The sequence below is a fragment of the Oratosquilla oratoria genome, chromosome 30 (assembly GCF_046742065.1).
Source record: "Oratosquilla oratoria isolate Oo_2021 chromosome 30, ASM4674206v1, whole genome shotgun sequence".
NCBI lineage: Eukaryota > Metazoa > Arthropoda > Malacostraca > Stomatopoda > Squillidae > Oratosquilla > Oratosquilla oratoria.
Window position 1 is genome coordinate 27,351,005 of NC_134806.1, and position 26,216 is coordinate 27,377,220.

A 26,216-nucleotide genomic window follows, 5' to 3' on the forward strand; every position below is an offset into this window, starting at 1 on the left:
AATATGTACAAGCGTGCAGAGAGGAAAAGAGAAAATATGAAAAAGATGTCATAGAAAAATGTAAAGATCAACCAAAACTATTTTACAGATTTGTAAACAAACTGAAAAACAAACAAGATTTGGAGAAATTAAGACAAGGAGGAGTTGAATACACAGAGGAAATAGAAATGGTGGAAATTATGAACAAGCATTTTAAATCAGTGTTTACAAGGGAGAACATACAACCGGAAAAGATCGAATGGAAAGAGAAAGTCCCTCCTATGAAAGAAATAGAAGTAACAAAGAATGAAATCATGAAACAATTGAGTAATCTTGATGTCAGAAAATCACATGGACCAGATGAAATAGCAAACTGGATTTTAAAGAATGCAGGAATGAACTGGCAGACAAAATACATAGCATAATAAATAGTTCCTTGAAAGAAGGAAAAGTTCCAGAAGATTGGAAAAAAGCAAATATAGTACCTATATATAAAGGAGGAAATAAAGAAGACCCTAACAACTATAGGCCAGTCTCTCTAACAAGTACAATAGCAAAAATTTGTGAAAGAATTATCAAAAGTAGATGGGTAAAATATTTAGAAGAAAAAAAACAGCATGCTAAATCCAAGGCAATTTGGATTCAGACAAGGACGATCATGCATCACCAATTTAATATGTTTCTATTCAAGGCTAATAGATATAATACAAGAAAGAGATGGATGGGCTGATTGTGCATTTCTAGACCAAAAAAAAGCTTTTGACAAAGTACCACATAAGAAGTTGCTTAAGAAATTAGAAACTGAAGGAGGAATACAAGGCAAACTGCTTAAATGGATGGAAGACTTTTTGCAAGGAAGAAAAATGAGAGTAGTGATAAGAGACAAACACTCAAAATGGGATGAAATAATAAGCGGCGTTCCACAAGGAACAGTTCTGGCCCCAATAATGTTTGCTTCATCCATATTAATGATATGGATGAAGAAATTGAAAGTTATATGAGCTTCTTTGCAGATGATGCAAAACTATTAAAAAAAAGTGAACACGGAAGAAGATTGTGAGTCACTACAGAGTGATCTAAATAAAGTATGGGAATGGAGTAGGAAGTGGGAGATGGAGTTCAATACTAAAAAGTGTAGTATAATGGAATTTGGAAAAAGCAAAAACAGAATAACAGGAGCATATAAATTAGGAGAAGAAGGAATAAAAAAAGTAGAAAATGAGAAGGACCTGGGAGTCATTGTTATGAATAATATGTCACCTGAGAAACATATAAATAAGATTTTTGGAGAAACTTATAATTTAATAAGAACAATCAAAGTGGCATTTACATACCTGGATGAAGAAATGGTGTAGAAAATTCTAATCACTCTGATAAGACCAAGATTGGAATATGCAGCAATGATGTGGTCACCAAGTACAAAAAAATGTATAAAAAAACTTGGAAGAATACAAAGAGCAATTACAAAATTGGCACCAACACTCTCAAAACTATCATATGAAGAGAGACTAGAAAAACTTGAACTACAGACACTAGAGCAAAGAAGAGAGGAGATTTGATAGCTATTTACAGAATCATGAAAGGCATAGAAATTATTGATAGAGAGAATCTGATAAAATGGGATGATAGAAATACAAGAGGACACGGAAAGAAAATCAAGACAGCTATAGAAGAGATCTGAAAAAGAACAGCTTTCCTCACAGAGTAATAGACAGTTGGAACAAGTTAGATGAGAAAGTGGTGTGTGCAAAAACAATACATGAATTTAAAAATAGTTTAGATAAAATGAGATATGAAGACGGGACACCACGAGCATAGCTCCCCTTCCCGTAAAATACAACTAGGTATATACAACTAGGTAAATACACACACGTATTAAATATAACCTTGCTTACCATTTTTAAGTTTTTAAATTGTAGTTTCCTTTTAATAATTTTTTCTTAATTCTTCAATTGTTGTATGTACTCTAAATATATGTGAATTTTAAGATCTATTTTTCTCATCCATTTCAATCCATTCTAAGTGTGAGATATAGGTACAGTACATTTATCTTTGTATACAGCATTGAGTAAAAGCAGCAACGACTGCAGCAACACTGTAGGAGAGAAGCCAAACACAGAGTATGGGATCCAATGTATTTAATGTTGCGCCCAGCAGGGCTTCTCCCGAAATAACATAGTGGACTTTTTTAAGGCTATCGACCCATAAGGGGGTCATTAAGCCTGGTGTGAAGTTGTTCAGTCTCTAATTTTTTTTTTTTTTTCTAACACCAGTTTCATGTTCGTTTCTCCCCGCAAGCTCGGGTTATATAAGGAGTCAGATGTTTGTCCACTATGTTATTTCTGAAGAAGCCCTGGTGGGCAAAACGTTAAATACATTGGATCCCATACTCTTCGTTTAGCTTTTCTCCTACAGTTGTATACAGTATTGTTTTCAGTTGCTTAGTTGTTAATATAATATGGTAAGTTAAAGAAAGAAAATACTTATTATAGTGTATTCGTATTAGTAAACTCATAATAGGCATCAGCTAGACGTGGTCGTAAGTACGTAAATATCCTTCATCCATAATTTATCAAACTCTTCCACAAATGTCTTAGCTGCAGGCACATCACTGCTAGCAGCCTCACCTTTCGACAACACGTGGTGAACCTGGTAACGCTCTCGAAAGCAACGAAACCACCCAGCACTCACTATGAACTCATGTGAAGCGTATTCTTCACCTGCACGTTCTTTCAACATGTGAAATTAACTTGTAGCCTTACTTTGCACTGCTTGCAACATCACTCTCACATTTCTTTGCCTATTACCTTCCAACCACGTGTATAGCAACTTTTCCATCTCTGCCATAACTGCCGTACGCGATGCCGGTTGCCACATCTATCTTACGCGCTGTGCTGCCAGACATGTACAGTAAACTCATAATAGGCATCTGCTAGATGTGGTCGTAAGTACGGGTGGTCGTAACTCGCGTATGTCGTAACTCGGATAGTGACTGTATATGTATGTACTTTGCACAACAGTGGTTTTTTTTAACATATTTCTATAATCATCCTTTCTCTGAAGGTTAAATTTAAGTCTGATACAATTACCATCTTATACTATCTATATACCAAAAGGCTTCTTCCCCCTTATGAGGGAAGTAGCCAGCTAAGGCATGTACCTACCCTCCATCCTTCCCACACCCATTTGTTTCCCTTTTAAAAAATCTTTTAGCTCCATGTGTATCCCTGTCCTCCACCTACTGCCTGGGTCAGAAGCAATGCAACAAGATTATGCACATCCATAGCAGGGCCTGAAACTCAAAGTTGGTACAACCCCACTGCTTCATTTACACAAAAACTCTCCCTCCTCATCCCCTCACAATTAAATACATAGACAAGGAAATATCCCTTTGGGCTGCATCTGTTTATCATCCATTCACAACCATTATCCACCCACACCTATCTCATGCCCTATCTCTTCCTTGTTCATCAGACATTCCCCTTGTACCCATTTGGTATTCCCCTCAAGTTCACTCCACCCAACTCTGCCTTCCACACTCTTTTTGCTAGTCTTCTTTACTCATTCTTTCCATGTGCCCAAACCATCCCAGCATTCATTCATCAACTCAATCTGCCACCTCCCTTTCCATCCCTGCTCTCCACCTCACCTCATTTCTCACTATCCTTCCTTGCAACCTCTACTTTATTTCTCAAACACTCCATCTCACATTCAATTTTCTCCTTTCTGCCCCCTTATATTCCAAGTTTCTGCCCCATACAGTGTTGTAGGCACAATCACCCATTCATATACACTTCTTTTTACCTCCCTCCCCTGATACCTATTTCTTATGGCATTTTTTTCATTCTCCCAAGACATTTACTTGCTTTCCTCACTCTACAATTTATCTCCCCTACTCCTCCTACTTCCCCACTACCCTGCCACCAAGTATTCCCAACTGGATCGTAAGAGGCAAGAAAAACGGGACAGGGATTGGGACCAGGCATTCTTCTCCTTGTAGCCCCACAGGGGACATTCCTAAAAAAAGTAAACACAAAAAAGGGTCTAGGAGTTTTCCAACCAGCACCTTAAGGTTTGGGTCTTTTAATGTGCGTGGATGTGGTACAGATGAGAGTAAAAGGGAAGAGATAGGTAGTATGTTTGTGAGAAGAAAGATGGATGTGTTGGCTTTGAGGGAAAGGGCGAGTGTGAGTTTGGGAGTGTAGTTGGGAGGTTCTCAGATGTGAAGAGAGGGCGAAGGAGAGAAGGGGTGGCTATACTTGTAAGTGAAGAGATAAGTAAATGTATAGTGGAGTGGAAGGAGGTTTCTTCAAGGATAATGTAGATGAAGGTAAAACTGGGAAAGGAGATGTGGGTTTTTGTAAGTGTATAGTGAGAAGAGCATAGAAGAAAGGGAGGCTTTTTGGATAGATTTAAATGTGCATAGAGGGATTAGGGAGAAATGTCAGTGTAGTAGTATTGGGAGACTTTGATGCTAGGGTAGGAAATGAACCAATTGATGGAGTGGTTGGGAAATGTGGAGTTCCAGGAAAGAATCGTAGTGGAGAGTTGATGGTGGAGATGTGTCTAGAAAGAGAGTTGATGATAGCAAATACAGTGTTTTGGAAGAAAGTCAAGCATAAGTACACATAGGAGAGGGTGGTGGATGGAAGGGTGGTAGATAAAGCGTTAATGGACTATGTAGTGGTACATAGGAGTATAATAGGAAGAGTTAAGGATGTACATGTTCTAAGGGAAGAGAGTGGAGGAATATCAGATCATTTTTTGGTGGAAGGCAAGTTGAGAGTGGAGGATAGATGGAGAAAGAGGAAAAGGACAAAAGGTAGGGAGGTGCATAGGGTGAACTCTTTAAATGAGAAGGAAAAGGAGGAGTACAAGAAGAAGCTGAGAGAGGAGTGGGAGGGAGTGAAGGATAGAGTAGAGCTAGGAGTGGAGGAATGGGGATGCTTCAAGGAGGGAGTCACAAAGTGTGCAATGATGGTGTGTGGAACAAGAAGGACAGGAGGAAATAGAAGGAAGGGTAGTGAGTGGTGGGATGAGGAAACAAAGAAGGTTGTAGAAGAGAAGAAGCGAGTTTTCACAGACTGGTTACAAAATAGGAGGGAGTCATATGAGAGGTACAAAGAAAAGAGAAGTAAAGCACAAGGTAAAGGAGGCAAAGAGGAGAGCAGATGTGAAATGGGGTAAGAGTATGACAAAATTTGGAAGTAATAAAAAGATGTTTTGGAAAGAAATTAAGAGGGGAAGAGGAGGCAAATCTAGTAGAGAAGAAAAGGTAAAAGGTGCAGATGGAGAGATGATAATGGAAGAGAAGGCAGTAAGGGGAAGATGGGCAGAGTATTTTAGGGAGTTGCTAAATGTGAAGGAGGATAGGGAATGAAAGATAGTTGCAGTGGGAAGTGCTAAGAAAATGACTGTGATGAGTGAGGAAAATGGGGGAGAAATAAGGAAGGGTGAAGTAAAGGCAGTTGTTAAGATGATGAGAGCAGGTAAAGCACCTGGTCTGGATGGATTACAAAGGATTACAAAGGCGGAGCATGCCGACAGGAGACCTTTTGATCCATATCTAGGTCGGATGCGAAAAAAAAATCATATTAATAATAAAACAATAAATAAAAAACTATAATAATGTAAATAACAAATAAAATACATAAATAAATGCATAGGTATAGTTAAATAATAAACAAACAGGTAAATAGTAAATAATAATAAATTGACATATAACTAATAATGAATGAAAATCAGACAGACAAATGATGACAAAACAAAAGCAAATAATATAAGATAAATTATAATCATTACAGCATCTTACTTAGGTATTTATCTAACTGATTCTTAAAGCTTCAAACTGAACTACATTGCACTACCTGTGCAGGAAGTTTATTCCATTCATTAACTACACGGTTGGCAAAGTTGTTTCTACCTACTTCCAAATTGAATCTATTTCCGGATAGTTTGAGACCATTGTTTCTTGTCTGATTCTCATTCAATGTGAAAATTTGGTCACTTTTGACGTTGTCAATTCCCTTTAAAATCTTAAAGACCTGTATCAAGTCACCTCTGAGTCTACGCTTTTTTAGGGAAAACAGATTCATGTGTTTTAGTCGATTTTTGTATGATTTATTTTTTATATTTGGAATCAGTTTTGTGGCTCGCCGTTGTACTTTTTCCAGTCTGTCAATGTCTTTAATGAGATTCGGTGACCATACGGAAACAGCATATTCCAAATGTGGACGAACTAACGATTTATATAGCTTGTTAATGAGTGATGGACTTTTGAAATAAAAAGATCGCGCAATCAGTCCCAGAATCTTATTTGCTTTCTCAGAGGCTGAAATACACTGCTTGGATGATTTGAGGTCGTTACTGATAATTACGCCGAGATCTTTTTCACTATCCACTTTTGTTAACGAATTACCAAATAACTTGTAATCGTACTTACTGTTATTTTTACCTATGTGCATTACCTTGCATTTACTTGTGTTAAATTTCATTAGCCACTTTTCAGACCATTGCTGTAATTGATCTAAATCTTCTTGAATATCTAATTGGTTTAAGTGATCATTTGCCACTCCGCACAGTTTTGTATCATCAGCAAATTTGGAAACAGTAGATTTTAGTCCATGGTCTATATCATTTATATATACTATGAATAGAAGTGGCCCAAGAACGGAACCCTGAGGAACTCCACTTGCAACACTTTTCCATCCAGAAGTATTTCCATTTAAAACAACTCTCTGTTTTCGACCATTCAACCAATTACTAGTCCAACCTAATAGGCTACCACTTATTCCATGCAAAGCTAATTTAGTAAGTAGTCTTTCGTGTGGGACGGTATCAAAAGCTTTTGCAAAGTCTAGATATACTAAATCTATATTGTTTCTTTTGTCATAATTCGAGATAACTGTGTTGTAGAATTCGAGTAAGTTAGTCACGCAAGAACGTTTCCGTCTGAAACCATGCTGGCTATCATTTATCAAACGGTTACTTTCTAAATGATGTTCGATAGCATCTCTGATGATAGTTTCCATTATTTTTCCTACGATTGAAGTCAAACTTATAGGCCTATAGTTATTTGGTTTCTTTTTGTCACCTTTTTTGAATATGGGAGTGACGTTAGCTAGCTTCCATTCTCTTGGGACATCTCCGGATATGATGGATTTCTTGAAAATATATTCTAATGGAACAACAATCTCATTTTTTATTTCCTTTAAGATTCTTGGATGCCAACCGTCAGGCCCTGGTGTTTTATTAACTTTGAGTTTGTCTATACACCTTTTAATTTTTTCTAATGTCTAAAAAAAGGAGGTACAGTGATGGTGGACTGGCTGGTGAGGTTATTTAATGTTTATTGGAGAGAGGGTAGAGTGCTGGAGGACTGGAGGAGTGCCTGTATAGTTCCATATAGTTCCACTTTACAAGGGAAAAGAGGATAAGTGTGAGTGTAGTAGTTTCAGAGGGATTAGCTTGTTAAGTGTAGTTGGGATGGCTTATGGGAGGATCTTGATTGAGAGGATTAGGAGAGGAACAGGGGGAGTAATTGGTGAGGAGCAGTGTGGGTTTAGGACAGGTAGAGGTTGTGTAGATCAGATATTTGTGGTAAGACAGATATGTGAGAAAGCTATAGGAAAAGGTAAGGATGTTTTTTTGGGCTTTTATGGATCTGGAAAAGGCTTATGACAGGGTAGACAGGAAGGCACTGTGGGAGGTTTTGCAGATATACGGGATAGGAGGAAAGCTTCTAGGAGCTGTCAAGAGTTTTTATGAGAGTAGTAGAGCATGTGTCAGGATTAGAAATGGAGAGAGTGAATGGTTCAAGGTAAAGGTGGGACTTCGTCAGGGATGTGTTATGTCACCCTTGCTATTCAACTTATACAGGTAGTCGTCGACTTACGACCGAGTTCGGTTCCGACAGACAGGTCGTAAGTCGATCTGGACGCAAGTCGGTCTATATATATATACAGTATATATTACCCTATATATAATATATATATATATATATATATATATATATATATATATATATATATATATATATATATATATTGTATATTTAGCATACTGAAATAATCTTAGCATCTTTGAACTATGTTGTATAGTATTTTAACCTTTTTATAATTTCATCTGATTTTCTTTGGGAAACGTAGCCTAGGCCTAAGCATATTGAATAAAATCCAATCATCTTTGACCTATGATATTTAATACTGTATTTGTTAACCTTTGTATTATTTTACCATCAGACTTTCTTTAGGAAACGTATGCATACTGAAGAAAATCTTATCTTTGAGCTACGTTGTTTAATATTCATTAACTTTTTATCATTTTCGTTAGGAAACGTAGCCGAGGCCTACGCATACTGAATAAAGTCCTGTCATCTTTGACCTACAAATCCTTTTTTGTTGGTTACATTAAAATCATTGTGAAGCAAAATTAGGAAAAAAATATTTCGAAACACATTCTTTTCGTTTACATACTGTACCGAAAATATTGTTATCGACAACAGACTAGGCATAAACAAAGTTTACTGTTACATTTTATTAATCGCAAAACACTAAAATACAAAATGCTGTGCCAAACATTTTGTCATCGACAACAGACTAGGCATAAAAAAATACTGTTACATTTTATTAATTGCAAAACATAAAAATACAAAATGTAAGGCAAAATTAGGATTTTTTTTATTTCAACAAAACACATTCTTTTCGTTTAAGTACTGTACCGAACATATTGTTATCGACAACAAACTAGCCTAGGCATAAAAAGTTTGTTATATTATATTAATTGCAAAACATACAAAAATACAAAATGCAATGCAAAATTAGGAAACATTTTACTTCAAACAAACAAAATGAAAGAATATTTAGCTGGCTGGGATGCTGACGCTGCCGGCAGCCTGCAAAAACTATCGTACTCGCGTCTTGCAGCGTGCGGAGTAATGTACTGCACTGCCAGGCATAACATTGCAATTCTATTACTCTATTAAATGTTAGATATTATTGCACCATCTGGTGGTCGTAAAGTCGATCAGTCGTAAGTCGCATAGGTCGTAAGTCGACGACTACCTGTATATGGATGGGGTGGTGTGAGAGGTAAATGCGAGGGTGGTAGGTCAGGGATTGAAGATGGTTAAAGAAAATGGAGAAAAGTGGGAGATGAACCAGCTGCTGTTTGCGGACAACACTGCGCTTGTAGCAGGATCAGAGGAGGGATTGAGGATGTGACAGACAGTGTTTGGGAGAGTGTGTGAAAGAGGAAAGTTGAAGATAAATGTGGGTAAAAGTAAGGTGATGAGATGTACATGGGATGAAAGTGGCAGCAGACTAGAAGTGAGCAATAAGGAACAGCGACTGGAGGAAGTGGATAGTTTTAGATACTTGGAGGCTAATGTGGCAAGAAAGGGAGGAGTGTGGGTGGAGGTAGAATGTAGATTGAGAGAAGCGAGTAAATGCCTTGGTGGATTAAAATGTGTAATGAGGAATAGACATTTGGGAATGGATGCTAAGAGGAGACTATATGAAGGAGTGATTGTGCCAACAGCACTGTATGGGGCAGAAACATGGAACATAAGAGAGGAATAGAGAAGGAGTTTGAATGTGTTTGAGATGAGGTGTCTGAGATATATGATGGGGGTTACTAGGCTGGATAGAGTGAGAAATGAGGAGGTGAGCAGGAGAATGGGGGTGGTAAAGGAGTTGGGAGATAGGGTGGATGAAAGAGTATTGGGATGGTTTGGGCACATGGAAAGAATGAGTGAAGAAAGACTAGTAAAAGAGGTATGGAAGGCAGATGTGGAGGAAGTGAACATGAGGGGGTGACCTAGGATGAGATGGATGGATGGGGTGAAAGGAGCTTTGGGGAAGAGGGGAATGACTGTTGAGGAAGGATGGGAGAGGACAGAAGACAGGGGTGAATGGAAAATGGTTGTATATGGATGATGTTGTGATGCATGGGGTGGAATGGATGGGGGGGTGAGGTAGTATGTATGAGAAAACTTTGATGCAGCCCGAATGGATTTCTCCCCATCTTCTCCTTTTCTTCTTGAGGGGACGGAGAGGGGGGGGTCACTGATTGAATGAAGCGGCCTTGCTGTGGATGTGCTGTGTCTTGAGTCACTGCTTCTGACCCAGGGCAGTGGACAAGATGCAGGGATGACTTGTCATCCAGGAGGTGCCAAGATAAGAGGGAGGGTAGAGGGTGGAGGGGAGTGGAGTGTATTAGGGATGGAATGGGTGGGAATGGTTTTTATGCCTTTGTTTTTTGGCTACCTCCCTTGTAAGGGGGAAAAAGCCTTTGGTATATGTATGTATGTATGTATGTACTCCTCCATACCCTGCTACATGGGCCCCTAAATACTTAACACTACCCACTTCCTCTAAACTCTCTCCTTTAAGACCATCATATATTGAAGAAAAATGTATTTTCCAAGTTCTTCAATCATGTAAAATGAAAAATTTGGTAATCATTACAGCTCTGGGAGTCACAACACAACCAATGGATTATGGTTCAGAGAGGATAAGAAAAAAAAGTAGACATTAAAATGCTAAGCGTTGAAAAGCTGAATATTCAATTCCACTACATAAATGCTACAAAGCACAGATGCAGAGAACATACATATTTACTCATAACTATGTTATGCAAACAAACCTTTCCTCTGCAACAATGGAAAGTGGAGGTGCTGGTCCCTTGGAAGCTTGATTGAGTGGATCAAAATATTTTGACTGTGAGGAATAACCTGTCCCTTGCATACTAGTCATGGGACGTTTCAACGCCCCTTCTGCACTCACTGGTCCCATAGAACTCTGTAGCGATACCTGAGTGGAGCAATAAAGGTAATCCTTAGATACAATGAAAAGGTTACTACTAAAAATGTGCATTCTGCAAAAATTCAAGATATGCATGGAAATTAATTAAGAAATCTAAGTATATAAATGAGAAAGAAAAGGAAAAGGAGTATAAGAAGAACCTGAAAGAGGAGTGGGAGGGAGTGAAGGATAGAGTACAGCTAGGAGTGGAGGAGGAATGGGGATGGTTCAAGGAGGGAGTCACAAAGTGTGCGAAGATAGTGTGTGAAACAAGGAAGATAGGAGGAAATAGAAAGAAGGGTAGTGAGTGGTAGGATGACAAAGTAAACAAGGTTGTACGAGAGAAGAAACAAGCATTCACATATTGGTTACAAAATAGGACACGAGAATCATATGAGAGATACAAAGAGAACAGAAGAAAAGTAAAGCATAAGATAAAGGGGGCAAAGAGGAGAGCAGATGTGAAATGAAGTAAAAATATGACAATCTTTAAAGTAATAAAAAGATGTTTTGGAAAGAAATTAAGAGAGGAAGGATAGGTGAATCAAGTAGAAAAGAAAAGGTACAGGGTGCAGATGGAGAGATGATAATGGAAGAGACAGCAATAATAGGAAGATGGGCAGAGTATTCTAAGGAGTTGCTAAATGTGAAGGAGGATAGGGGGGGAAAGGTAGTTGCAGTGGGAAGTGCTAAGAAAATGACAGTGATCAATGAGGAAAATGGAAGAGAAATAAGGAAAGGTGAGGTGAAAGCAGTTATTAAAATGAGAGCAGGTAAGACACCTGGGTTAAATGAGTATCATATGGAGTGTCTAAAGAAGGGAGGTACAGTGATGGTGGACTGGCTGGTGAGGTTGTTTAATGGTTGTCTAAAAGAAAGTAGAGTACCAGAGGACTGGAGGAGTGCCTGTATAGTTCTGCTTTACAAGGGAAAGGGGGATAAGTGTGAGTGTAGTAGTTTCTGAGAGATCAGTTTGTTGAGTGTAGTTGGAAAGGCTTATGGGAGGGTTTTGATTGAGAGGATTAGGAGAGGAACAGAGGGAGTAATTGGTGAGGAACAGTGTGGGTTTAGGACAGGTAGGGATTGCATGGATCAGATTTTTGTGGTAAGGCAGATATGTGAGAAAGCTTTAGGAAAAGGTAGAGATATTTTTTGGGCCTTTATGGATTTGAAAAAGGCATATGACAGGGTAGACAGGAAGGTACTGTGGGAGATATTGCAGATTTATGGGATAGGGGGAAATCTGTTAAGAGCAGTCAAGAGTTTTTACGAGAGTAGTAGGGCCTGTGTTGGAATTAGAAAAGGTGAGTGAGTGGTCTGAGGTAAAAGTGGGACTTCGTCAGGGATGTGTTATGTTGTTTTGGCTTTTCCATTTATACATGGATGGGGTGGTGCAAGAGGTAAATGCAAGGGTAATGGGCCAGGGATTGGAAAATGGAGAAAAATAGGAGACAAGCCAGTTGTTTGTTGACAACACTGTGCTTGTGGTAGGATCAGAGGAGGCATTAAGGAAGTTAATGACAGAGTTTGGGAAGGTGTGTGAAAGAAGGAAGTTGAAGATAAACTAAGATAACTAAGTTGAAAGGGAGGGGAGAGTGTAGTTGGGAGGTTCTCAGGAGTGAAGAGAGGATGAAGGAGAGAAGGGATGGTTATACTAGTAAGTGAAGAAATAGGTAAATGTGTGGTAGAGTGGAAGGAGGTTTCTTTAAGGTTGATGTGGATGAAAGTGAAGCTGGGAAGGGAGATGTGGGTTTTTGTAACTGCATACGGGCCTGGTAGTGAGAGGAGTGTAGAAGAAAGGGAGACTTTTTGGATAGATTTAAATGAGTGCTTAGAGGGTTTAGGGAGAAATGTCAATGTAGTGGCATTGGAAGATCTTAATGCTAGGGTAGGAAATTAACTAAAAGATGGAGTGGTTGGGAAGTATGGAGTTCCGGGAAAAAATTGTAGTGGAAAGTTGATGGTGGAATTGTGTCTTGAAAGAGAGTTGATGATAATAAATACAATGTTCAGGAAGAAAGTCAAGCATAAGTACAAATATAAGTATATATAATTTCAAATTCAGAAGTTTTTCCTTTCTCTTCCATAACTTCAGTTTCTTCTGTTAAAGATCTTCCACTCTTACTATTCTTACTCTCCTTCTTCTTTAGCTTTCTCTAAAAAAAAGTAGAGCAGACTTAGAAACAATAGAATGGATGCCTCATCCTAGAAATCATCAGTAACGCTGCTCACCTCATACAACCATGAAAAAAAATACAATGACATTTAACAGTGAAAAACCATTCCATTGGGGAAAAAGCAACTAAAATTGTAGGCCTCACTTTTGATACTCATATGACTTTCAGCCCAAATGTCAAAGATCTGACAGTGAAAGTCAAAAAGAAAATAGGCCTACCAAAACCCAATGCAAGCACAGGCTTTGTTGATGATAGAGGGAAATTACTGGTTTCAAATAATTCAGAAGTATTCTAAACTACACTTCCACAGCATTGTTACTGACAATCAGCAAAACACATGACACTTTACAAACTATACAAAATAAGGAACTGAGAGTATTAAAAGAACAATCCACCCTAGTAGGACACCTGCACACAGAAACTAAAGTCCTCCCCACAGAATATCATCATAAAATGATAGGTACACAGTTCACTTGAATCCTCAACTCCACTCAGTCATCTCATTATACTACTAGCTGAATGTTACAAAAAAATCTTTCTACTCAAATATATACAACCTACCAACTGTACCATACAATACATCCACACAAAAAACACATTCACACCCAGATCACTAAACAAGTTCTTTAAGACAGACCACCAAGCTCAATACTTCACCAGGACCCCCAAACATCAGCCCCACAGAAATATCCCTTTCAAGAGAAATAAGAACATAAGAATGAATGAGACCACAAGAGACCATAAAGCCTACACTTAATTGTCCATTAACATTTATCTCCATCCCAAAGTTATTTAAAACCATCTCTTAAAACATCCAATAATTTCTATGCTCACTACATGGTTACTAAGTCTATTGCATTCATTAACCACTCTATTGGTAAACCAGTTTTTGCCTATATGCTTCTTAGATACAATTTTGTCCAATTTAAATACATTACTGTAAGTTCTATTCTATTGTCTTAATATGATGACCTTGTCTGTATCACCCCTATTAAAGGCCTTGACCCATTTAAATAAGATCCATACTGGCATGATGCCTTTAGGACACCATCCAATTCTAAGATAATATAAACACTTCTATGTTTATATTATCTATATTATTTATATTTATATATATTATTAGGCCTCACCACAGAATCATGAAACCACCATACAGAAGACATCAAAAAGAACTCACAGACATAACAAAATGGATATAGAAATACCAAACATATGAAAAGGTTCTTACAGCAGGACCTGATCCAGTTCCTAGTCGTGGACCTGTGGCTGTTCCCAGTCGAGGACCTGATGCTGTTCCCAATCGAGGCCCACCTCCTGGAGCAAGCCCCACTGGAGCCCGACTTTGTGTCTGTTCACCATTCAGTGGAGAGAGAAAAAAAATAAATAAATAAAAATTATGAGCCCATTCTAGTAAAACATAAAATTAGCATTTCTTACATATATTCAATAGTAATACTTACGACTACTTATGAACTCCTTCAAGATTTGTTTTTATATCCACTACAATTCAAATCAATACATTTAACACTTAAAAACTTCAAGAATTTTTAATACAAAGGTATTCCATCAGACTGCTATTTTCAACATTTTACAGCATATAGATACAAAATAGAATATACAGCAAAATATTCTACAACTTTTAACAGTTCAAATAAGAAAAAACAGTGATTATACAAAATTAACTTTGTGACCATACAAAATTAACTGAATGTCCATGAAGATAATCATGATTATAATCCAGTGCATTAAATTCAAACCCCTACGATATAAATTAAGTCTTTTCTTATAATCTGTAAATCTACTTAGACCAGTGATAGGTACCTGCTTGTGGTGATCCTGCAATTTGAAGTGCAGGTCTACCAGTTTTGAAAAAAATAAAATGTTTTGGAAAGCATTGAAAAGAGTGAGGGGGGGTAACCCAGGTAGACATCTAGATGTTAATAGAAATAAAGGTGGTAATAAGAAAATGGATAGAGTATTTCAGGGATTTGTTGAATGTGGAGGAAGTTAGGAGGAATTACTTGTGGCAGTGGGAGATACCATAAAAATGACTGTGATGGGAAAAGAAAATGGGCTACAGTAAATGACAAAATACAGAGAGCATTCTTGAAAGTGATGAAAGCCAATAAGGCATATGGTTTAAATAGGTGTCATATGGAGTGTCTGACACAGTAGGAACAGTTATAGAGGATTGACTGGTGAAATTGTTTGTGTGCCTGAGGGGGGGTTATGACAGAGGAATGATAGAGTGAATGTATAGTTCTACTGTACAAAAGAAATGAGGAAAAATATGAATGTAATAGCTTTAGAGGGATCAGTCTGTTATGCATACATAGAAAGGCATATGGAAGAATTAGGAGGGGAACAAAGGGATTAACTGGAGAAGGAAAGCATGGGTTAAGAAAGGAATAGGGTGTGTAGATAAAATCTTAATAGTACATACATATACCAAAGGCTTTTTTCCCCCTTACATGGGAGTTAGCCAAAAGACAAAGCATAGAAATGACTCCCACTCATTCCACCCCCTACATACTCCACTACCCTCTTCCCTCCCTCTTCTCTTAGCACCTCTTGGATGATGGGTCATCCCTGCATCTTGTCCACTGCCCTGGGTCAGAAGCAGTGTCACAAGACACAGCACATCCACAGCAAGGCCACTTCATTAAATCGGTGACCCCTCCTCCCCATCACCTCATGCAGAAAAGGAGAAGACGGGGAGAAATATTTTCGGGCTGCATCAATTTATTTTTCATACATACTTCCTCAACCCCCATCCCCTCACTCACTCCCCCTCATACATCACAGCATCATCCATACACAACCATTCTCCATTCACCCCTATCTCCTGTCCTCTCCTGTCCTTCCTCAACAGACTTTCCCCTCTTTCCCAATGGCCCTTTTACTCCATCCATCCATCTCACCCTAGGACGCCCCCTCATGTTCACTCCTTCCACCTCTGCCTTCCACATCTCTTTTACTAATCTTTCTTTTATCTAGCCTAGTAACCCCTATCATACTTCTCAGGCATTTCATCTCAGACACATTCAAACTCCTTCTCTCTTCCTCTCTTATGCTCCATGTTTCTGCCTCATACAGTGCTGTCGGCACAATCACTCCTTCATACAATCTCCTCTTAGCATCCATTCCCAAATGTCTATTTCTCATTACACTTTTTAATCCACCAAGGCATTTACTTGCTTCTCTCAATCTCCATTCTACCTCTACCTCCAATCCTACCTTTCCTACCACATTCGCACCCAAGTATCTAAAACTATCCACTTCCTCCAGTTTCTCTCAATACTCACTTCCAGTCTGCTGCCACTCTCACTCTCTCCCCTTGTACATCTCATCACCTTACTTTTACCCACATTTATCTTCAACTTTCTTCTTTCACACACCTTCCCAAACTCTGTCACTATCTTCCTCAATCCTTTCTCTGATCCTGCTTCAAGCACAGTGTCATCAGCAAACACCAACTGGCTTATCTCCCACTCTTCTCCATTTTTTTTATCCATTTCCAATCCCTGACCCACCACCCTTACATTCACCTCTCACACCACCTCATCCATGTATAAATTGAACAGCCAAAACAACATAACACATCCCTGACAAAGTCCCACCTTTACCTCGAACCACTCTCTCCATTTCTAATCCTAACACATTCTTTATTACTTTCGTAAAAACTCTTGACTGCTCTTAACAGCTTTTCTCCTATCCCATACATCTGCAAAACCTTCCACAGTGCCTTTCTGTCTACCCTGTCATAAGCCTTTTCCAGATCCATAAAAGCCCAAAAAACATCCTTACCTTTCCCTATAGCTTTCTCACATATCTGTCTTACCACAAAAATCTGATCTACACAACCTCTACCTGTCCTAAACCCACACTGTTCCTCACCAATTACTCCCTCTCTTCCTCTCCTAATCCTCTCAGTCAAGACCCTTCCATAAACCTTCCCAACTACACTCACAAACATTGCAAACTACAGCTATTCACACAACACTATACCCGACATCTGGAAGCATGGTAAAATAATCACCATTCCAAAACCGAACAAAGACCCAACAATCCCAACATCGCACTGCCCAATCACACTTCTCTGCACCCCCTCTAAAGTCATTGAATGCCTAATACTTAAACTTGTCACACCATATATTCCCCTTGCTGACTCACAACACGGTTTTAGGCCACTACACTCCACAAACACTCTTTTGACAAACCTCACACAAAGAATTTTAGATGGCATCAATTCAGATAGGCCCCACCACAGAACACTCTTATAACATTGGACATTAGTAAAGCTTTTGATGCTATCCCCCGCCACAACCTAACAAATAAAATATATAACACAGACATGCACAATAACACCAAAAGATGGCTGGCCAATTATCTGGCAGGCAGGAATGCTCATGTGTCATATAATGGCCAATCATCGCACATAAGAAACATTAAGAACGGAGTACCACAGGGCTCAGTTCTATCCCCCACATTATTTAATCTATACATGCATGACTTACCCACACCAGACACCTCAGAAATACAAATCTCTTCCTACGCAGACGACATAACAATCACATGCACACATCATAACACAGACAAAGCTGCAGAAATAATCCAGCCTTACCTTGACACACTCAACACATGGTTCATCACAAACAGACTCAAAATAGCTCCAACCAAATCTACAGCAACACTTCTCACCAACTGGACAAAAGAACACAAATACATACCTCATCTCTACATCAACAACACTCTAATACCACACACAAACACACCGAAAATTCTTGGTGTAACATACGATACATCCATGTCTTTCAAACAACACATCACAAACATAAAAAACAAATGCACACCTAGACTTAACGCACTTACGACCGTGTTGTGAACAGCTGCCCAGGATGTAACACTTCACCCATACCATACAACACAGACTGCATTATACACAATCATGCACGCAAACAACACAACATACACTCTATAAAGGATTTGTGGGAAAACCCAGTTTCGGCTGTGGCCTTCCTTGGGGAGACGGGACTGCTCGGACAGACAGTCTAGGGAACGACAACAACAACAACAACAACTACACTTAACAAGATGATCCCTCTGAAACTACTACACTCACATTTGTCCCCCTTTCCCTTGTAAATATGAAATTATACAGGTACTCCTCCAGTCCTCTGGAACTCTATCCTCTCTCCAGCAAACATTAATCTCACCAACCAGTCCACCATAACTGTACTTCCTTTTTTCAGCCATTCTGCATGGCATCCATCCAGACCAGGTGCCTTACCTGCTCTCATCATCTTAACAGCTGCTTTTACTTCATTTTTCCTTATTTCTCCTCCATTTTCCTCACTCATCACAGTCATTTTCATAGCACTTCCCATTGTAACTACCTTTCCCTCCCTATCCTCCTTCACATTTAGCTAGTCCCTAAAATACTCTGCCCACTGTCCTCTCACTGCTTTCTCTTTCATTATCATCTCTCCATCTGCACCTTTTACCTTTTCTTCTCTACTTGATTCGCTTCCTCTTCCTCTTTTAATTTCTTTCCAAAACATCTTTTTATTACTTTCAAAATTTTCAGTCATATTCTTACCCCATTTCACATCTGCTCTCCTCTTTGCCCCCTTTATCTTATGCTTTACTTCTCTTCTCTTTACTTTGTACCTCTCATATGATTCCCTCGTCCTAATTTGTAACCAATCTATAAAAGCCTCATCCCACCACTCACTACCCTTCCTTCTATTTCCTCCCATCCTCCTTGTTCCACACACCATCTTTGCACATCTTATGACTCTCCTTGAACCATCCCCATTCCTCCTGCACTCCTAGTTCTACTCTATCCTTCACCCCTCATACGACTCAAGTGGGAAGACTTGGTGGCAGCATTCTTTTCTCCCACCACAGTGTAGGTGAAAACGGGAAATGAGTATTCAGAGAAATGGTACAGGACAGTAACAAGGGGTTGGGGGTCAGCATAATAGAGGGACAGTCACAATATAATAAAAGTGTCATAATTTCTCTATGAACAGAGTCTTCCTCTATCACAGACAAAATGATATGTGGCTCTGGTCCGTAGGGGCACCCCATATAGACCCTAAAGTATCAACTGCATGCTACTTTGCCACAATAACACAGCCAATACCCCATATGGTAAAATTTTAATAATAATACAGATAAAATAGAAGTTTTTAGAAAAATATAAGGATATCTTTTGGGTTTTCATGGATTTGAAGAAGACATATAACAGGGTTGAGAGGATGGCATTACAGGATGTGTTGCAGATGTACAAGATACCAGAATGGCTGCTGAGGGCAGTCAAAAGTTTTACATGAGTTGTAGAGCTTGTGTAAGGGTTGGGAATAGAGCGAATGAATGATTTGAGGGGAAGGGTGGTTATACCAGGATTATGTAATGTCACCTTGGTTGTTCAACCTGTATATGGATGGGGTGATACAGAAAATAAATGAAAAGGTGATGGGTGGGACTTTGGAGCTGATAAGTAAGTGGAAGAGAAGTGCGAGGTGAGTTAGTTCTTTGCAGATGACACTGCGCTTGTGGCTGGGTCAGAGGGAGGTTTGAGGCAGGTAGTGTTGGAGTCTGGGAGGGTAAGCGAGAGGAGAAAACCAAGGGTAAATGTGGGCAAAAGTAAGATGATATATGCAAGGAAAGAGGGTGACAGCGAATTTGAGGTAAGTCTTAAAGACAAGAAGCTGGAGGAAATGAAGAGTTTTCAGTAGTTAGGGCCACATGTAGCAGGAAATGGAGGAGTGAGGGTGGAAGTTCTGAGTAAGGAAACAAAGTAAATACCTGAGGATAATGAAAAATGTCATGAGAAATAAGTATCTGGAGATGAATGCAAACAGAAGATTGTATGAAGGGGTGCTTGTGCTCACAACACTGCATGGGAAAGAGACTAAAATTTTGAGGGAGGCAGATGTGAGATGGGTGAAGTGTGAGTGCATGCCTTGGCAGAAAACTCCCTTTGTCAGGGGGAAAGGACCTTTTGGTATATATACATTATTACTACTATTATTATTATCCTTTGCTTTATGGTGGGGAAGATGCAAGGATGGCCCGTCATCCAGGAGTAGCCTAGATAAAAGGGAGGTAGGGGAATAAATAGGGGTGGAGTATGTGGGGATGAACTGGGTGGAAGTGGATTTTATGTCTCTGCTTTTGGCTACTTCCTTTGTAAGGATGAAAAAGCCATTGGTATATGTATGTATGTATGTATGTATGTATGTATGTATGTATGTATGTATGTATGTATGTATGCATTGCTTTTTTTTTAAGGAATGTCCCCTTTGAGGTTACAGAGAGTAGGATGCCTAGTCCTATCTCCATCCCATTTTTGTTGTCTTTTATGACTCAAGTGGGAACACTCAGTAGCAGTATTCTTTCTCCCCTACCACAGGGCCTTCCTGTGGATGTGCTGTGTCTTGCTACATTGCTTCTAACCCAGGGTAGTGGGCGAGATGCAGGGATGACCTGTCATCCAGGAGGAGCCAAGAAAAGAGGGAGGGAGGGGGTGATGAATGGGAATGGACTAGGTGGGGATGAAATGGGTGGGAGTAGATTTATACCTTTGACTTTGGCTACTTCCCTTGTAAGAGAGAAAAAGCCATTGGAATATGTATGTATTGTTGTTGTTGTTGTTGTTATCATTATTACTATTATTATTATTATTATTATCATTGTTATTGTTATAATTATCATTTACTATTATCATTGTATTACTGAACCTTATACTGAATGCTGCTAATTAAGAGTGTCACTTCAATTAAAGTGTTTACTCTTGCACTATGGTCTTATCAACTCATGTCCACCTAAGCTTTCTTTATTCATTTATTAATCAATTTCCTATGTAATGAACTTTATAAGAAGCACTGGAATATTTTAAGAATTTAAAGATATTTCTCTTACTAATGCAGGTGCTGGTCACTGACCACAAAATATCTTCTGATGCTACATGATTCTGTTCAGTTTAATCAATTCTTTACAAAATAGGTGCCAGAGATGAATAAAAAAAAGCCTGGCTCCTTCCAGAATAAAAGTATGAGTACCATTCATTACTGACAAAATTAAATGAGATAAACTCAATCCTTTCCTTGCATAAATAAGCTGTTGAGAAAAATAAAGTAACTGAACAGCAAATACAATATGAGAATAAGTACCCTTTGGTAGAAAATTGGTTTAAAGTAACCCCTATGTCATATGGAATTCAAAACTACTTCCATTGATCCTATATTAGATGAGAGGGAGGGTGGAGGGGTGTGGAGTGTATTCAGGGATGGAATGGGTGGGAATGATTTTATGCCTTTCCCTTTTTGGCTACCTCCCTTGTAAGGGGGAAAAAGCCTTGGTATATGTATGTATGTATGTAACAACAGATGATTTCATACAGCTCCAAGGAATCTCTTTCTCTGAGTGGAAAACCTACAGCCCCACAGTAGTTGGTAACAATCTTTGGATCCTCCCACAGATCTCTTTAAGATACTCTTTGGACAGTTGTTTGTGTTGCATCAATGTGGGACTGTTTCTATGTCTCTAGCTCAAAGTGGCAGAGAAAGGAGAGCAGTTAACAGTTGTCAGCTCTTCATGTGTGAAAAAGAATTAAATATATAGTTGTAGTTGACAGAGAGGGATTCTGAGCTCAGTCCAAAGAGTGAGTGTCAGTCCCTCAGGGCTGCACCACCAGATGGAGGTGAGGAGGTTGACAGGATCTGAAAATGGGGAGCTTTGTTGTCCATCTTGCAAGACCACTACATGTAGATACTCATCATTGCCCCCTCATGGCCATAAAGGGTTAGCCAAACATCTTGATCTTAGCTCAATCAACCATATAATTATGTAGTACTCTGCAGAATTCTATATATCTAAGCATTTCATTCTAACTAAAGCTTAGAGGAAGATCTTGGCTATAAAGGTTTACTCTAACCCAGTTAGCCTGTCAAGGGCTGCTGCAGCATTTTTGGGACATATGTATATGAATCTTCCTTTTGCATTTATCCCATGCAATTTTCTTCAGCACAGAAAAACCTTTGGTTCACAAAAAGTTAATAAGAATAAAGCACTTAGAGGAATGTAATTAGGGTTCATCAAATGAGACCCCGGTATCCCAGGGTCTCATAATTTTCCCAAGCTATATAGTACTACTCCCAGGATTTTCCCAGCATAACCTATTTGAGTCATCCACAAGCTAGAGATCTCGCGAATTTCCTGGGATTCCCACATGTCTTGGTGAATACAGGGAAATCATGGTATGTCTCAGTTTCCTGTTCATACATCAGGAAGGTATGAATTATAACATTTTTAACACATGACATGTTGATTATGTTAACCTTATACTTAATATGAATATTTAATACATAACATATATATACAATATATATACTAGCACATTTTGTGCTAGTATCGAATGTTATATAAACTTCTTTGCAGATGATGTGACACTATTGAAGAGAGTAAGTACAGAAGAAGATTGCAAATCTTTTCAAGAAGACCTGGACAAAGTCTGGAAATGGAGTATAAAGAACACAGTGAATTTCAACTTTAAGAAATGTAGTATAATGGAATTTAGAAAAAGTAAAAACAGAATATCTGGTCAATACAAAATTGGTACAAGGGAAGTTAAAAAAAGTAAACTAAGAAAGAGACCTAGGAGTAATTATCTCAAACGACTTGATTGATTTATGGAGTTTTTGGTTCAAAGGCCAAGCGCCGGAGCCAGTAGGCCATTCAGCACATATTTATCTTTTAGTTTAAAAAATAAAATGAAAATAAAATTCAAGTAAAACAAAACAATAGACATTCATGAACACAATTCAACAACACATACTCACAAGCATTCACACACACAATTTTAAATTTCATAAAATAAATTTGTCTTTTAAAAACTTTAAAACGTTCTTCACACAAGCTTCCTCCCCTAAAATTTCTTTAAAAGATAAATCTGTTATGAAATTTGCCTTGCGCTTATTAGAGAATGCAGGGCACTGAACTAAAATGTTTCTTATTGTCAAAGCTACTTGGCAAGTGGGACATTGGGGGGCCAGCCTTTCTGCCCCACTTGCCATTAAAAATTTTTGTGTAATGTAGGAATGGCCAATTCTCAGTCTTGTCAAGACAATGCTTGGCCTTCTGTCCAAAGGAGGATACTTCCAAGGGTTCACTAAGGGATGAATTTCTTTTAATTTATAACTGCCGTCCAGCCTTGTCCATTGCTCTTGTCACTTCTTCATTGTATAACAATGGATCACTTGTTTCAAGTCCGTATGTGGGACTTTTCGGTCTGCTATATGGGTGAGCCTAGTGGCGGCTTTGGCTGCAGCATCGGCCTTTTCATTTCCAGTGACACCCACATGTGACGGCACCCAGCAAAAGTTTACTTTTATCTTCTTTCTGTTGTTTATGAGAATCAGCCATTCCTGTATTTCTTGCACTAAAAAATTATGAGGCAACAAATTATTTACAGAGGATAGAACGCTCATGGAATCCGTAAAAATAACAATGTTCCTACCACACGGAACAGAATTAAAAACAAACTTCAGGGCGTTGCTGACTGCCAGCAGTTCAGCAGTAAAAACAGAGCTAAAATCAGGCAACTTTCTCTTTAAAACTGTGCTATCAGTTACAACAGCACAACCAACACCGTCTTGGGATTTTGATCCATCTGTATAAATAAAAATTGCATCAGCATGTACTGATAAATGTTCTAAAAATTCATTTTTTAGCTCTACAGCAGTTCTGTTTTTCTTCTTTTTAAGAGGACATATTTCAGTGGGGCATCGGTTCCAAGGAGGGAATTTGGGAGGCGTGATCTCAGCAATTGTGTTAGGAACAAGTCCTACCTTCTCTGTCCCAACTTCACATCTCACTTCTAAAGGTTTCGGCAGAGTACTTTTCCTTGGAGCTCTGTCTACCGGCTGCTTTACAAATTTGAAGTTTGGATTCTGTTTGGATGTCAAGACACGAGATATATATCTAAGGCTTAATTTCTCCCTGCGAATATACAGGGGAGGAATTCCTGCGTCCACATACAAGCTATCCACTGGAGATGTTCTATAGGCTCCCGAACAGATCAGTAAAGCCATATTGTGGACTATATCAAGCTTCTTCAGTGAACTTTTACATGCCGATCCATAAATTTGACATCCGTAATCCATTTTGCTAAGGCACAATGTTTGGTAAAGCCTTATTAAAGTTACGGTACACGATCTGCTCCCCAGTTGAAAAAAGACACTACTTTTAGAATATTAAGTCGCTGTTTGACAGTGTATACAACCTCGTTTATGTGATTTGTGAATGTCAACCTTTTATCCAATACCAGACCCAAGTATTTTACTTCATCTTCATACGGTAATATGACACCCTCTAAGAATAGTGTTGGTATTTCTTCCTTGCGTCTTAGTCTGGAAAACCTTATGGCTTTGGTTTTTTCAGCAGAGAATCTGAAGCCCCTGCAATTAGCCCATGTTGTTGCTAAGTTAATAACCTCTTGAATCTTTTGGCCCGTTTCTAATGTTGTCGATTTGCTGCACACAATAGCGAAGTCATCAGCATAAGCCAACCCATGAACTCCTGTGGGAACTTGTTCTAATAAACTATTAATGGCTATGCTGAACAGTGTAGGACTCAGAACACTTCCTTGGGGAGTCCCTTCCTCTTGAAGATATGCACAAGAGAAAGAAGAGCCCACTCGGACTTTTAGATAACGGTCAGATAAGAAGTCCTTTAAACAATTGAACATATTACCCCCGATACCCCACTCTGCAACTTGCTTCAGAATGCCTCCCCGCCCGGTAGTATCGTAGGCATTTTTCAAGTCAAAAAACACACCATTCTGAATCTCACGAGTGATAAAAAGTAAGGGGTCCAGAGTGCACTTATTTCTTCTAAATCCAAACTGTCTGTTAGATAGCAGATTTTTAGATTCCAAAAACCAAACTAAATGCGTATTAACCATTCTTTCATAGATCTTACAAATGCAGCTAGTGAGAGCAATAGGTCTGTAACTTTGTGGGTCATGAGGGTCTTTTCTTGCCTTTAAGATTCCTATGATAATTGAAGTCTTCCAAGATTTAGGAGAAGATCCAGAAGACCAAAAACCGTTCAGCACATTTAAAAGGAATTTCTTCGACGATATGGATAAGTGACCAACCATGGAATAAAGAATGTCATCCTCTCCAGGAGAGGTTGGGGAGGATAGAGATAAAGCATGATCCATTTCATCCAAGGTGAAGAGAAGATTATATGCCTCCGAGTTCGTATTGGTAGGAGGAATAATCATGGTCTTGGCTCTAATTCTTCTGAAATCATCTGAATAATGTAGTGGGCTTGAAATATCAGCATAATGTCTTCCAAAAGCCTCTGCTACTTCTCTTGTATCTGATATAAAACAGTCATTTATCTTCAGAATGGGTAAGGGAGATGGAGTAAACTTTCCTTGTAATTTTCCAATCCTATTCCATACTAAGGTAGGGGAAGAGTCATATTTCAATTTGCTAATATATTTAATGAAGGATTCCCTCCTTTCTTTCTTGAAGATTTTCTTCTGCTTTGCTCGAGCTCTTCTGTACGTTATCTTATTGACTAAACAAGGGTATCTCTGATATCTCTTATAGCAAGTTCTTGTAATCTTTCTGCTTATAGCACATTCATCGCTCCACCAGGGGACTACTGGGCGTTGAGGTTTACCAGCTGTCCTAGGAATGGAAGAGAAAGCACCAGAGAGTATCATGTCTACCAGGTAGTCATATGCATCACAGTTACTACCAAAATCACTAGTCTTATAATTAATCTCTGTGGATCTCCTAAATAATTCCCAATTAGCCTCTCCTGTCTTCCATTTAGGTAAGCAACAGGAGGGAGTGTTCTTTAAATATTTGATATGGATAGGCCAGTGGTCGCTACCATGTAATTCTTCATCTATTGACCAACTGTAGTCTAATCTTAAGGATGATGAACAAATAGTTAGGTCTATAGCAGAACTTGAGTTGTGAAAGACATCAAACCTAGTTTTGGAACAGTCATTCATCAAAATGATATCATTACTATTAATAAATTCTTCAATTATATTGCCCCAGGGGTCACACCTTGATTCACCCCATAGAGGATGCTTGGCGTTAAAGTCACCCATTAGAATAAAAGGCTCAGGGAGCTGGTCAACCAAAGATTGTAGGTCATTTAACTCAAACTGACGTGGGTGGTTATATATGTCTACGAGTCGATCTTCCAGTTCAGGTTCCAAATA

The 26,216-nt window shown here is 38.8% G+C and overlaps 1 protein-coding gene across 3 annotated transcripts in view; it reads right to left on the minus strand.

Moving 5' to 3' along the window:
- nompB (intraflagellar transport protein 88-like protein nompB) overlaps positions 1-26,216 on the minus strand; it is a 191,887-nt gene that overhangs the window by 146,236 nt on the left and 19,435 nt on the right. For all 3 annotated transcript variants that reach the window (XM_076212690.1, XM_076212691.1, XM_076212689.1), the window contains exons 3-4: positions 14,187-14,306; positions 10,624-10,790 (exon numbers count right to left, since the gene is read on the minus strand). In XM_076212690.1, coding sequence (XP_076068805.1) covers positions 10,624-10,790; positions 14,187-14,306 — 287 coding nt within the window. The remainder of the gene's footprint in view (positions 1-10,623; positions 10,791-14,186; positions 14,307-26,216) is intronic.